Genomic DNA, 12,917 nt, shown 5'->3' on the forward strand with positions numbered 1-12,917 from the left:
AAACTTAAAGAAAAAAACCAAACCACTTAAGGTTTTATGTTAGCACAGTACAGGCAATAGCAGAGTGAAAAAAAAAATCTCTGATATTCTGATTGTTTTGTTTAGCTTTGTCTGCCTTTAAAAAGTGATGCTTCTACTCAGAGGCAATTCTGAAAGTCAGCAGGGACAATTAGACTGGCCATTGCACGTGGTCTTGTGGTTAGCATCACACCCAGGGGATTTATTTTTCCCTGTCTCTCACTGAAACTTAGCCTGAAGCAGCCCTGGTTTCAGAAATGCACAGCAGGGGAATGAGGGAGTCCCCAGAGCTCCCCCCTCCTCCACAGAGGTATTGGGATGTGCTTCCATAAGGCTCACCCAAGAGGACAGGGAGTGAGCTGGCTTGTCTTTCAGATGGTTATAGAAGAATGTAAAGGAAAAGCAGAGTTTAGTGATGCTACGGAACCATTCCAATTCCTTTCCAACAACGCATGTTTTGTCAGGGAGAGCTGGAAGAGCCACGAATGTTGTATAACTCCCCAGTAGAAATCTCATTATCTTGCCTTTTGTTTTCTGGTGTGATGTATTTTTCTGTCATATTAAAAATGAATGGACTCTACTTTTCAAGCCCCACCATGCATCATTCTGTCTCCCCTTGGAGTGAGTCACTGCGTGTTACAGGCTGACTCTTGCTCGAAAGAATTGAGTTCACAGTGGAAAACAATTATGCCTCACAAGAACTTTACTAACACAGTTACTGTCAACCACGATCTCGCTAAGTGGGGTGTTATGTAAAGATGTAAAATGAAGGATGGAGAGGATATTTGATTAACAGGAAGAAGGCAAAGCAAAATGAGACCCTTCTGGATCTAGAATGTTTAAGTCCCATAGTACCAGAAATTTGTTTCTCTGTTCAGGCTAACAACTTGCTACTGAGGCTGACTGAGGCAGTTCTGATGTGTTAGAGCTTCAAGAAACTACCAGCTGAGCTACTAAAGATTCCAGTGTCTCTTCCCTTGCATGCCCCATATGACAGGAATGCAGAGCTGATGAGTTCTTGTCCCTGGACCTCCTAATAAAACCTCCCCCTGTGTGTTTCCTGTATGCAACCATCTGTCTAAAACCTTACACAAGGCCCTCTCCTGCATCCCCCTCACTTCTTACAGAGAGTTTCAGTCTCAGCAAAGCCAGCCCATGTTCCTGCCAGTCATTCACACAGCTGCATGCTGCTACTCTGAAGGTGAGGGTGGGCCTTGCAAGTTTTTATTGTCAAGCTCTGATTGTGCTCCATCAGTGTCTTCCCTGACACCTACACCTGCACCCCCTGCCTACAGCACATAAGACTTGGCTCCTCCACTACAGTAACACCGCCAAGAGGGGTGTAAATACTGGCTGTTGAAGTGCTGCTGAGCCGGTTTTGACCGGGCTGATTCTGAAATGATTTATTCTCTCTATTTTCCAGCTGGTGGGCTTTGTCTACGCCTGTTACGTCGTTAGTGTTTTTACAGAAGAAGAAGACAGCTGTAAGTATTTATCAGCAGATCCCTTGGCAAAGGTTATAGTGAATTTTATTTCTCTCTCAGATGTCTGTCTGTGAGGGCTGAGTTGCTATCAGGTTTCTTTCCATCTCTGCCTCTATGGGATATGGCACTACCTGCCTCTCCAGGATCAGCTGGTTTTACTGTGAGGGTTTTTTCCCCCCATGTCACTGTGTGTTAGATGCTGTCATTCCGCTACACTTCCACCATTTAAGAGCTTGTTTTTGGCTTCTCAGCTGGACTAAGCTTTACAGAAACTGGGCAGCTGCTTCTGTTCTTGAGCTTGTATAGCTAAGGACTATGCTACTGAAATATGACTGCTGTGATTAAGAGCACCTTCGACAAAGAATTCATCCCAGTGCTCAAGTAGGTGACCTGCTGAGTCTCACGTGCCATGGGCTGAGGATGGAGGAGAACATGAGATTTCTTGCCAAGGACCAATCTGACCACTTAATTTAAGAGCAGAGGAAGTACTGTGTTTGAATTAGAAGGAGGAAGGAGCCAACTCCAACTCCCTTGTGTTTGGTACACAAATCTCTTCAGTGCCGTCACTAGACGTGTGTCAGCAAAGACTCAGGGGCATCACCTGGGTCTGTGGGATCTGTGCAGGTGTCCATAACCTGACCCTGGATTACTCTGCCTTTCTCAAACTCAAAATTTTGAGGCCAGTAATTTACACACAGAAGAATGGATGCCTAGAGTTAAAATGAAGGTGAAGTTTGATTTCTTTGGCAGTGGGCTGGGCCTAAGCCAGTTTACTCCAGCTCAGGGTCTGATCCACAGGTTTTACATCCAAGTATCAATTCTTTAGGACATTGATTAGGTTTGTGCAAGTAATTTTGTTGTTTTAAAGAGCAGCTGGCATGGATGAGAGCTGAAAAACAACAGCTTTGAACTGAATATTTAAAAGTGTGTGAAGAATGTGTTTTCATAGGAGTGAGAGGAGATGCATTACTTGTCTGACTTGTTCTCATGTGTTTTTTTTTTATTTCCTTCCTGTGTGGCTGAACTCATTCCAGTGGCTTTATTGATCTTTTTTTTTTTTAGAGCTTGGCAGTGCACTTAGAGAAGGTGCTACATTATAGTAATATTTTTTAAATTACCCTATAGCTCTTCTATTAGCTAAAAAGCTTCAGTTCTGAGCCCCTGCTGAATATTGTAAAGCAAGAACTTGACAGAGCTCATTTTTTTAGTAGGGATCTGTTCGGAGAGGCAACCACATGGAAGGAAGCTTTATCTAGAAACACAGAGCTGTTAATTTCAGGATACATATTTATTTTTTTTTCCCCACTAACAAATTCACTTTCCCTCCCAGTTTCCCAGCTTGGAGTTAAAATGCCAGCTTGAATAATTAACAATGACAAACCATCAATATTTCACACTCGCAGGGGTAGATCCTTCCAGTGACCTGAATAAATTTGAGCTGCGTTTTAATTTTCTCTTCCATTTGTGGTTTCCTTTAAATGTTGCTTTGATATGCAGCATGAAGTAATTATAAGTGCTGAGGCACATTAATCAGGAAGCTCATGCTAACGTGATTTTCATGAGAAAACACAGCAGTAGGGATCTACTAATGCTGATTTGTGGGCAGGAATATTTTAGATGTGCTAATGGACTATAATATACTGCAACAATGAACCACACAAGATTATTTTTTTTAAAGTGATTTGGATTTTGAATGCACCCAACCCTTCTCCCATAGATAGTCAGATGATAGGACCTGTGTTTGTTCAAGGTACTACACAGTTACTCAAAACTGCAGTTCTTTGAGGTTTCCTAATTTAGAAATTTCACAACTGAGGTAATAACGTGTCTTTTTTTTTTTTTTTTTTTTTTTGAAGTGCAGCTTTTTTTGATTTTAAGATACTCAAATGTTTTCAAAAAGTGGCTGAGGAGAGGTCAAGTCTCACTGAAACTATTTGGGAATTATCCCCACAATTAACTTAGAACCTCTACAGGTTTCACCCGTTACCTGACAGTTGTTCCAAAATCACTGTGTCAGCATGAAGCTCTCCATCAAGATGGAATTTCTCAGAATCTGTTGCCCTTGGGTTCCTAAATATATTTTTTAAGAGTTTTTTTTTTTTTTTTTTAACATTCAGTATATCAGTAAATATTTTCTTCTGTTGTTTGACCACTAGAAAATACCAAAACTCTTCAGCTAAAATTTAAAATAATAGTGCCACCTTCAGGAAAGAAAAGTAAACAGGCACTTATGTAGTTAATAAGACTCTCCAATCATTTTTAAATGGCACTTGGACAGGATGGCTTTCACACTTTCAAAAAAAATGCACTAACTTGGCACCAAAAAGTGGTTTAAGCTGAATCCATTTTGAAGGGTTTTGCAAGGCCTGCAAGGTCAGTCACAAATCACACCCCATCACACCCCTCCTGCCCTGGCTGTGCTGGCCAGCTCAGTGACACAGGCTTGGCCTGATGTCAGGGGAAATGAGACAGGCTTGGAAATTGCTTCTCTGGTTACTAAGGGAATTGTCACTTAAAACTCTCCCTGCTGAGTTACGTTGCCCTTCTGTGAACGCTGGAGAAGGGGAGCATTGTTCCTATTTGTACACAATTAAAAGAAATGGAGTTGGCAGAGGGGACGTGAAAAACATCAGAGCCCAAGATAATGAGGTGCTTGCAGTTTTCCAAAGCTGCTGTTGTCTTGCAGGAAAGACAAGTGGGGCAAGAAAATTCCCACTTCACTGTATAACCTTCAAGGGGATTGCTGTGCTGCCAGCTTCTCCCTGGCATCCACTCAGGAGCCATTCCCAGCTTCCTCCCTTCGGCTCAGAGTGGAATGGCTGAGGCTTTGTCAGCTCGCTCTCATGTGAAGTCACAGCGTGCCGGCGATCTCCAAGGAGGGTTTTGTTTTTTCTGGAGTCTTTTGTTAGCTCTGCTCTAAGTCTTGTGTTGGCTGAATCTCCTCTTTGGCACATTTGCCCATCCCAGGAATCCATACCTGAAAACCCATTTTTCTGTTCTGTCACTGATTTTTGTGTTATGCCATGACATGCATCCAACCCTTTCTCTCATTTCCTTTCGACTTTCTGGCCATGTTTGGTTTGTTTGTTTGTTTATTTGAGTTTTGATTTTTTTTCAGTTGATTTCATTGGTGGATTTGATCCATTTCCTCTCTACCATGTCAATGAAAAACCCACCAACCTTTTGTTCAAGCAGACATACCTGTAAGTATCATCTCCTGTGCTAAGAGGCTGCACGTGTCTCTTGGTTTGGTGGCCCAAGGGTACCACAGGTTTGGGTTTTTTTTTTCCCCTCCTCGAAGGTTGATTTCTCCAACAGGCTTTTCAGGCACAGAAGGAAGGAAGGAATGGACACCAGAAGGGGTGAAGCAGCCCCTGCTCAGCCCCAGGGTGAAGCTGGAGTTGCTGTGCTTGGCTTAGGGCAGTGCTGTTGGATAGGAAACAGTGGGGCCAGCTATAGGATGCTACTGTAAACAACCTACTGGGTGCCTTTTCCTTGAAGAAAGCAAAGGGAGGGTTCTTTTAGCCATGAATGGTTCCCAAGCAGGTCAAGGCAGAAGCTTGTGAGGAAGAAAGGGTCAGCCACAGCACAAGCAGAACGTGATCCTCACTGTCAAGGTTAAATTGTGGTCTGTCAGGCAAAGCATCCACGAAAGATTTGTACTGGAGTAAAATTTCTGCAACATCGAGTTATTTAAGCTGTACTTAGCTCTGTGGACAGTCATAACTGAGCTCTGACCTACACATCCCTGTCATTTTAACCACAAAATTTGACTTTCTCTTGGGAACAGGGTTTCCCTGTCCCTGCTTGCACTTCTGGGGATCCTGGAGGGTACAAAGATAATGCTCCAGTGAATTAAATTTAAATGAGCATTAGATGGTTTGTATTCAGGATAGCACAGGTTTTGCTCCTAAAATTTTTTTTTTATTATTTGTTTATTTTAAATTCTGTTGTCTACAAGAACTGAAGCTTCCATGTGTGGGGCAGCCCAAGAGTTCAGCTGAGAGCAGGGAGCAGAAGGGGGAGCTTTCCACAGCAGCTTCTCTCATACCAGTAATAGAGATCCATTGTTGAATTCCCATTTCTGCCCTCTGATAATCCCTTCCCGCTGCTAAAGGCACAAGATCAAAGTTTCACTCTGTCCACTTAAAAGCTGGTTCTTAATAAGATTCTGGAACATAAAGGCCAGCACTGTCTGCTTAAAACAGCAAGGAGATGTGATTTTTTTATATTTTTTAAATTGACCTATAAGTGGCAGTTCAACATATAGAATGTTTTTAAAGCAGCTGCTAAGGGAGGTTGTTTTGGGGAATAATGTTACCAGACACTCTTGCCAAAAAGAAGGGGAGAAGACTGGGGCTGAGGGAGGAAAAACTCCCCCCAAATAGATGGGTAGATGTGCCCCTCTAATTCCACAAGGACTTACTGCCCACTTTGTCACTGCAGAACAAGATCAGAAGAGCAAGTAATTTTTGCAAAGCAGTTGAATTTCCTGTAACTTTGGGGTTCTGTTCTGTTATTACAAGGGATGCTACAGGAGATTAAATATTGATTTCTCTCTCATTTTGTCACAGTGGAGTGGAATTTTTCATAGTCTGCAGAAGCTGTGGAGCCTTAAGCAGCTCCCTGATTTACTCCCTCAATGCAGCAGCGTGCTGAAGGAACATCACACACTTTTACAGTGCTGGGTTTGGGCTGCTTTTTTTCTTAATGACCAATTCTGCTCATGAAAGGGGCTATCACTTATAAATGAAGTTTTCCATGTGGGGAGACTGGACTACAGACAGAACTTAGAAATGTAAGACTTCCTTCCAGGGCCTCAGTAAGATGGGAAGCTGCTGCTGAAGTGCACAGATAATTTGGCTGTTCCTCACTCCCGTTCTTCAGCCCATCACTTCTCTGTCGATGGCTTCTGCCACCACACAGTAATATTTCTTCCTGGCTAACAGGACATGAAAGCAGCTGCTGAGCAGTAGATAAAGTGACCCTCTATAAATTTCACAGCAGCCACCAAACAGCAATTTTTGTTTGTTTAGTTATTTCAGCCTCACTCTTGCCTTTCTTCCACATGTATGAGGGGGAGGGAGAGGAGGAAGGGATAATTGATTCTCAACTAATGATGCCATGGAGTGTTGCAGTCTGGGGCACTGAGTGCCAGATGCCTTTGTCCTGCTGTGAAAATCCTTCAGTGATGACTTGAAGGTATTTTTTATGTTTTTTTTTAATATCCTATTCAAAAAGATGCAAAACAACAAATCCATGCAACTTCTTTGAAGTGTAAATTTGTAGAAGAGCTAGGGATAGGGAACATGGGCTTTCTGGTTTTAACTCCTTTTTGTTAATGGAAATGCTGAACAAAACCAAATGTATTCCACACAGCTACTGACCTGCAGCTGACTGCAGCCATGAGCTTTCATTTCAGGATGGCATCACCCCCTCATCCTGATATTGCACTTGCTGGGCTGCCACAACTCTCTAACAGGATCACTTTCCTTCCTTCCCTAATGGAATTATCCTATTCACTCCAGTTTTATTTATCCTTTTCTGATGAGATCACACTCCTTCCTCTCAATGTGCCCTTTCCCTTGTCCTGGCTTGCATTTTTTCCCTAATCTCTCTTCTTCATCTCTCCAAATTTACGAGTTGTCAGAGATCCAAGGCCCCACAGAACAGTGACGTGACCTGGACTGATGAGCACTGTTTATATCCAAGACTAACCCTCATCATCTCTTTACTGAACACACAGCCCAAGTTAGAAAACTTTTAAATATGGTGCCACAGTTCAAAGATACTAAAGGGAAACTGCAGAGTTCCTTGGCAGCCTAATTCAGTGGTTATCAGCTGCTAAATCCAGTATTCAAACTGTACACCCCAAATCTGGCCTTCAACTTCCATCCACTGCACTGCAAGAAGTTCTTAAATACCTTTGCCTCCTACTAGGAGGAAAAAACATCCTTCCAAAACCTTTTACTGATAACAGGTACTTGCAGACCACAATCCAGTTATCTCCCAGCTTCATCATGGTAATCTACTGCCCTCCTTGACCTCAGCTGCAAGTCTCCAGTTAGTGGAAAACCTGACAAATTATCAAGTCAGCTGTTATTTTCCTCTATTAAAAAAGCCAACAACAACAAAAATCAACCATCATTTTGTGCTGTTGCTTACAATGGCAAGATTTAAGTGTGCTTCATCTTAATTTGTACCTCCAACACTTACACAGCAAAAAATGGCTGTCTAAAAATACATTTATTTCTATTTAGGTTCCACAACTGTTTCTGCTCTACATTTCATTGCCTCCAGGGGAGTTTGGCTGGGATGGTTACTATTTCAAGTCACAACCTTAAATAAAAGAGGCTCAAATTATCATGGAAAAAATTGCTCTGGAAGTTTTACTGTGTAACAGAATTACCCTTAATCTCACTGCTGATTACCAGTCAAGACACTACACTAATTATTTAATAATAATAATATATCAGGAATCTTGATGGAAGACATGTTAAAGTCTTCAGTGCCTGAGTTTCTGTGTCAAAGTGCTTAGCCAAAGGATAATAAAACACTTCAGCTCCAGGTTGCTTTTGTTCTTCTTCCCTTGAAGTCACAGAGTTCTCATCACTGGAGGCAAAGATGCATTTTTGCACCATGGAAGGGTTAACTGAGCCAGCTGTGACATTTCCCACTAAAGCTCTTATCTCCAAGCACCCTGCACTACCTGCCAAGGCAGGAGGAGGCCCAGAGCATCCTGATCATTTGTCAGCACTTCCCTCCTGCTGCATCCATTTCGTCCCATGACAGCCTGCTCCGAATCTGGTTCAGAAAGCATTGCTGTGCAATCTCAATTACAAAGCAGAATAGCCTCAAAGCATGATTTTGTACACAGTTTAGTGCTAAATCAAGAACCTGCTGGGTGACAGGGGGTAGCCTCTATTTATTTAAAAGGTACAGAGATGAGCAATAGATCTTTCTGCCTTTTAAGGCTGTGTTTATAAGGCCAAGCAGTGAATTGCACAGTTGTGAAGCTCCAGCCTGTAACTCTCACTGTGATCTGGCACCCCAAGTGCTACATCACATCAATGGTTTGAGAGCTTTAATTTTAATTGTGGGGCCAGATTTCAGAACTGACTTGCCTTTCCTCAGATCTACCCGTGGAAAAGGCCATTTGGTTGGAGAGGGTGTGACTTTTACCAGATGGAGAGCTCAGTATTGACAGGGCAGCACCAGGAGGTATTGGTTAATTGAGTGATCTGAGGCTCCAGTTGGCAATTGCTCACTTTAATACTCCCTAATCAATCTTTTGTGGTGCAGTGGCTGCTGGCCATGGGCATGAAGCAGCTGTGAGCATGAGCATGAAAGGACTAGACCCCATACAACAGTCATCCCTTACTGGCTGAAAGGGGGTTCTTCAGTAGATCAGCTCATAGTTAATTAAGGATGACCAGAATACTCTACAGAAAAAACTTTTACCTAAACAGGAAAAACAAACAAACAAAAAAACCCACTTTATTTTGAGGAGAGAAAAAACCCCCCACAAAACAAAATGCTTCTGCTTCTCTTTCTAGGTAGACTTTTCCCCAAACAAACAGTTTGCTGAATATGAACATGAATATGCAAACTCTTTTGATCAACCTGAAGCCGCATGTGTAAGAGGTGATGTTTCAGCCAAAAACATTCACTCACCTTTACTGCTGGCTCCAAAAGTAGATCTGCTTCTACTGCTGCATCTACACAAAAAGCACATCACTGCAATTTTATCACAGCTACTTTATTCTAGAGATGATCCTTAGCTTTTTAAATTCCTAACCAAGTTTTATGTGGCTCCAAATGCTGAGGGATCCATAGATCTAACACTTTGGCTCTTTTATCTGTTCCTTAGCCTAACTGCAGCATATTCAGGTCTGACATGTGCATAGCATCCTTTCCAGGCTTGAAGACTACTTAACCACATTACTTCTGAGCTCTCAATCCTATTCCTCATCTGTAAGAAATCATATTTAAAAGCACAAAACAGGGAAAAAAAAGTGTCCTAATTCTTTTCCTACCACTTCTGTTCTCTTAAGTAAGCAGTTAAGTACTTGCTACACACTGATGTCCCACATTCACCTTTTTTTCCCCTCCCTTACAGGCCTGCGTAAGTGAAGAGGAGCCAGAGGATGGATAAGCCTTGCACTCCACCATCAAAGGTGCTGCAGGAAACAGTCCCCTGTGGCCTGGATCTTTGGCAGAGGAAATGCAGGATGGTGGACTCCATTCCATTTTTTTGTTCCTTGTCCTCTTTTCAAATGCAATGAATGTACATCAAAGAACGGCCACACAGCTGGTTTGCAATTCTCCAAGTGCCCTGACGAACCTTTCCTACCACAGTCTGCTGGTACTAGGCAAGAAATGACACAGGCCTAAAGACCTCTGGCAGAACAAGTTCACCAAGAGCCTCTCTCAAGAGATGCAGTTGAAGCTGGAGCTGCTTCCTTGCGGCCTTGGATCCATAAAGAAGGAAGCACTGCGTAACGCCCTGGGACATTGCATATGTTCTGTAGTTAGTTCCTTCCCCTTCTCCTCTCCCTTGTTCTGAAAAGAGCCTAAATCCCCTAACACAACTTCATCTCCTCCCTGCCTGTGTAGAACTTGGTGGGGCCTCTTTTACATTTGAGTTACTTAGGCTTTTTTGCTTTTTAAGTTATAGTTGAGAACTCTTCCCTTCTTCCTCCCTGCCCATCCAGGGCTCCCTTCCTCATTCTCTGTAGACATGGCAATAAGCATTTGTCCTGGATTTCAGTGTCATGTGACCTAACTCCAGTAATGCTGAGCAGCTAAAAAACTAGTACAAGCACCAAATCTTTACTCAGCACCAAGCTTTATCCCATTTCAACATGCCAGGCCATTCTCAGAGCAGCTGGAGCTTGCTCTGATTTGCCCAGCTACATTAAATTAACACTGGTGTAGCCATCCACACACCTTAATTCCCCTGCAGGACACTGAAAAAGGTTTAGTTCTTCATGGATCACAGGGAGGGGTTGTCCCTGCCTTCTCCATTGAGCAGCCACGCTTATTCCAGGCACAAGCCTGGCAACATCCCCATGGAAGATGGTTTTTTTTTTGTGACAGGTTTTTTTGGAGGGGAGGGAAAGGGCCAAAGGGGGAATGTAAGTGTAATTAAGTTGCATTAATGAGCTGCAGCAATTAATTAAAACAGAACAAAACCAACAAAATGTCAGTTTTGTTAGCTGTGTCTCCCAGCACAATGAGGATCAAGCAGAGAAAGAGCACTTGGCCAGCCAGCTGTGGGATTCTGTGGCTGGTACCTTCCAAGTGCTGCTGTAATTTGTTGTTGTCTTACCTAATCTGTTTGGGATTACTTGGCAGTTTTTGAAAAATGCTATTCAGAAGAGTCAAGCTAGAAGCCATGCTAGGGAGAAGTGTGAAGGAAGAATGAAAAGAAATAAAAACATTAAGTGCTAAATCAAAGACTAAAATGATGCAGCTTTCTTTGTTCCATTCCAAAGAACCCAGGAAGTAAAGTCCTCTTCTATAAACCCAAATGTATAAGCACCAAGAGAGCATTTTTTTTTTTGGTTCAGTGAAGCTTCTGTTCCAGATACCCACTGCAAATTAACATCCTGAGTTGTGACTGGGTGCAACTGCAAGTAAAAATGTTGGTTTCTGGATAGGTTTTTTTCCCCTTCTTCTGACTGAGCAGAACAGACAACTGGTTTGACACTAGTATCATGATTAGAGGAAGAAAAAGCTCAACCATCTTTCAAACAGCCCTGCCTGACAAAACATAATTACTCCCCTTATTAGTCAATATTGTGTCATCACTAAGTTAAAAAATATCAGTGAAACAAAAGCTACTCTCCATTTCAACACCGTGAACAGCAAAGTGCATACACTGTCTGTTGGCACTTCTTCCACCTCACCTTTGACTCAGTTCATTTCTGCATCACACTCATTCCTACCTGCCCTGATGTTCCCTGAAGGGGCAGAAAACCAAAAGGGAGCAGGAGAATAAATATCCTCTAGTGAATGAGTTTATTCCATGAAATATTTAATTTATTTGGGGCTTTTTAAATGAATCTTCCCTTATCCAAAAATCACCAACTTCACATTTTTTTGGTTTACTGTGATTTCTTTTCCTCAGAGAAATTGTTGTCCATCAGATACCAGCAGTTGTCATTGGCCTTGTTTGAGAGCAACCAAAATTCAGCCCAGATGGTGGAGAAAGCACAGTTCCAGTTTTGAACAGCTAAAACATTTCACTAATAGTTTCAGGAAGGCATTCTTCTAGGTGGTAGTATGGAGGAACTCCTGGAATTATTTTGAGGTCTGCATGTTTTTAACACTACATGTCTCCAAGCCCTGATGGCACATTTACTAATATAACTGATTAAAAAATAAAAACCACTTGCCAAGTACTCTAAAGAGACTAAACATCAAACTATGCACTAAACAGCATTACCTCTTGGCTTTAATACGCACTGGAAAAGTGAATAAATAAAAGTGTGATGACTGAGTAGCTTCATAACTACCACTCGATTACCTGTGTTCATTGTAGCATAAAGCATCAATTAATAGAAGGAAAATAAACACTAAGCCTATATTCAAATAAGCCTATAATATGCAGTATCAATGACTGCCATAAATCATAAAAAAAAAAAAAAAAAAAGCCACCACAGTCTGAGAAGAAACTAAGAGAAGCTACCAAGGGTCATATTCCACACTTAATTACCTCCTCCAGTTTTCATTATCAGAGCCATTCATCCTTCATACTCTGAAAACCCCTCCTCCTGGTCTGCTTGTGCTGGAGCCACTGTGAGTACCACAAGGTCTCAAAGTGGCCAGGGCAGGGACTGGCAGTCGGTCCCACCCCCAGCGTGCTCTCAGAGCTAGGAGCAGATGAGGGTTTTGCTCCGGTGGGTTCCCTTATCTCCAGTTTAGGAGTGCCCTCTGTTGGGGACAGGCATCACTGGAGATGCTACACCACTCTAAAAACAGGGCATATCTATTCCTGGAAGAACATCTTCCCATAGGAAAAACCACCTTCTCCCTTCTGGATATGGAAAAACCATATGAATTTTTGGAGTGTTCAATAAGAGAAGCCCCAGAAATAGCTGTACATTTCCAGCCTTGTAGTCCTGCTCACACTTACTTTAGGTTCAAGCCACACTGAGCTGAGTTTAAGAGGAAATAACACTATTCCAGCACAGAGCTGGTTTTGTTTTCCCTTCTCAGATTAGCACTTCTATTTAAACTGTGAGCTTTTGCTGTTATTTATAGTGGCAAAACAAAGCCAGTGATATCTTGAACCCACACAACACCTAATTTGGCATGTTGGTGACAATCCTCCTCTCTATGAAAGCTGCTGTCTGGCAGAGACCCATCAATTCCTCCAAGAGTTGGAGGGTTCAAACTGCTCAACTAGTG

At 42.4% G+C, this 12,917-nt stretch overlaps 1 protein-coding gene across 3 annotated transcripts in view; it reads left to right on the plus strand.

Annotated features, from left to right (window-relative positions):
- Positions 1-11,523, plus strand: part of NKAIN4 (sodium/potassium transporting ATPase interacting 4) — a 52,014-nt gene extending 40,491 nt beyond the window's left edge. The window contains exons 5-8 of one of the 3 annotated variants that reach the window (XR_003570996.1): positions 1,442-1,502; positions 4,621-4,705; positions 9,059-9,146; positions 9,622-11,523. Coding sequence is in view for 2 of the 3 variants with exons in the window: in XM_027881604.1 (XP_027737405.1) it covers positions 1,442-1,502; positions 4,621-4,705; positions 9,622-9,631 (156 nt within the window). In the remaining variant the exon portion in view is untranslated. The remainder of the gene's footprint in view (positions 1-1,441; positions 1,503-4,620; positions 4,706-9,058; positions 9,147-9,621) is intronic. The other 2 variants (XM_027881604.1, XM_027881605.1) reach the window with 2 other exon arrangements.
- The last annotated feature ends 1,394 nt before the right edge of the window (positions 11,524-12,917 follow it).

Source organism: Empidonax traillii, unplaced genomic scaffold, assembly GCF_003031625.1.
Source record: "Empidonax traillii isolate 1590-97213 ecotype Southwest subspecies unplaced genomic scaffold, ASM303162v1 scaffold91:size2966241, whole genome shotgun sequence".
NCBI classification, from domain to species: Eukaryota; Metazoa; Chordata; class Aves; order Passeriformes; family Tyrannidae; genus Empidonax; species Empidonax traillii.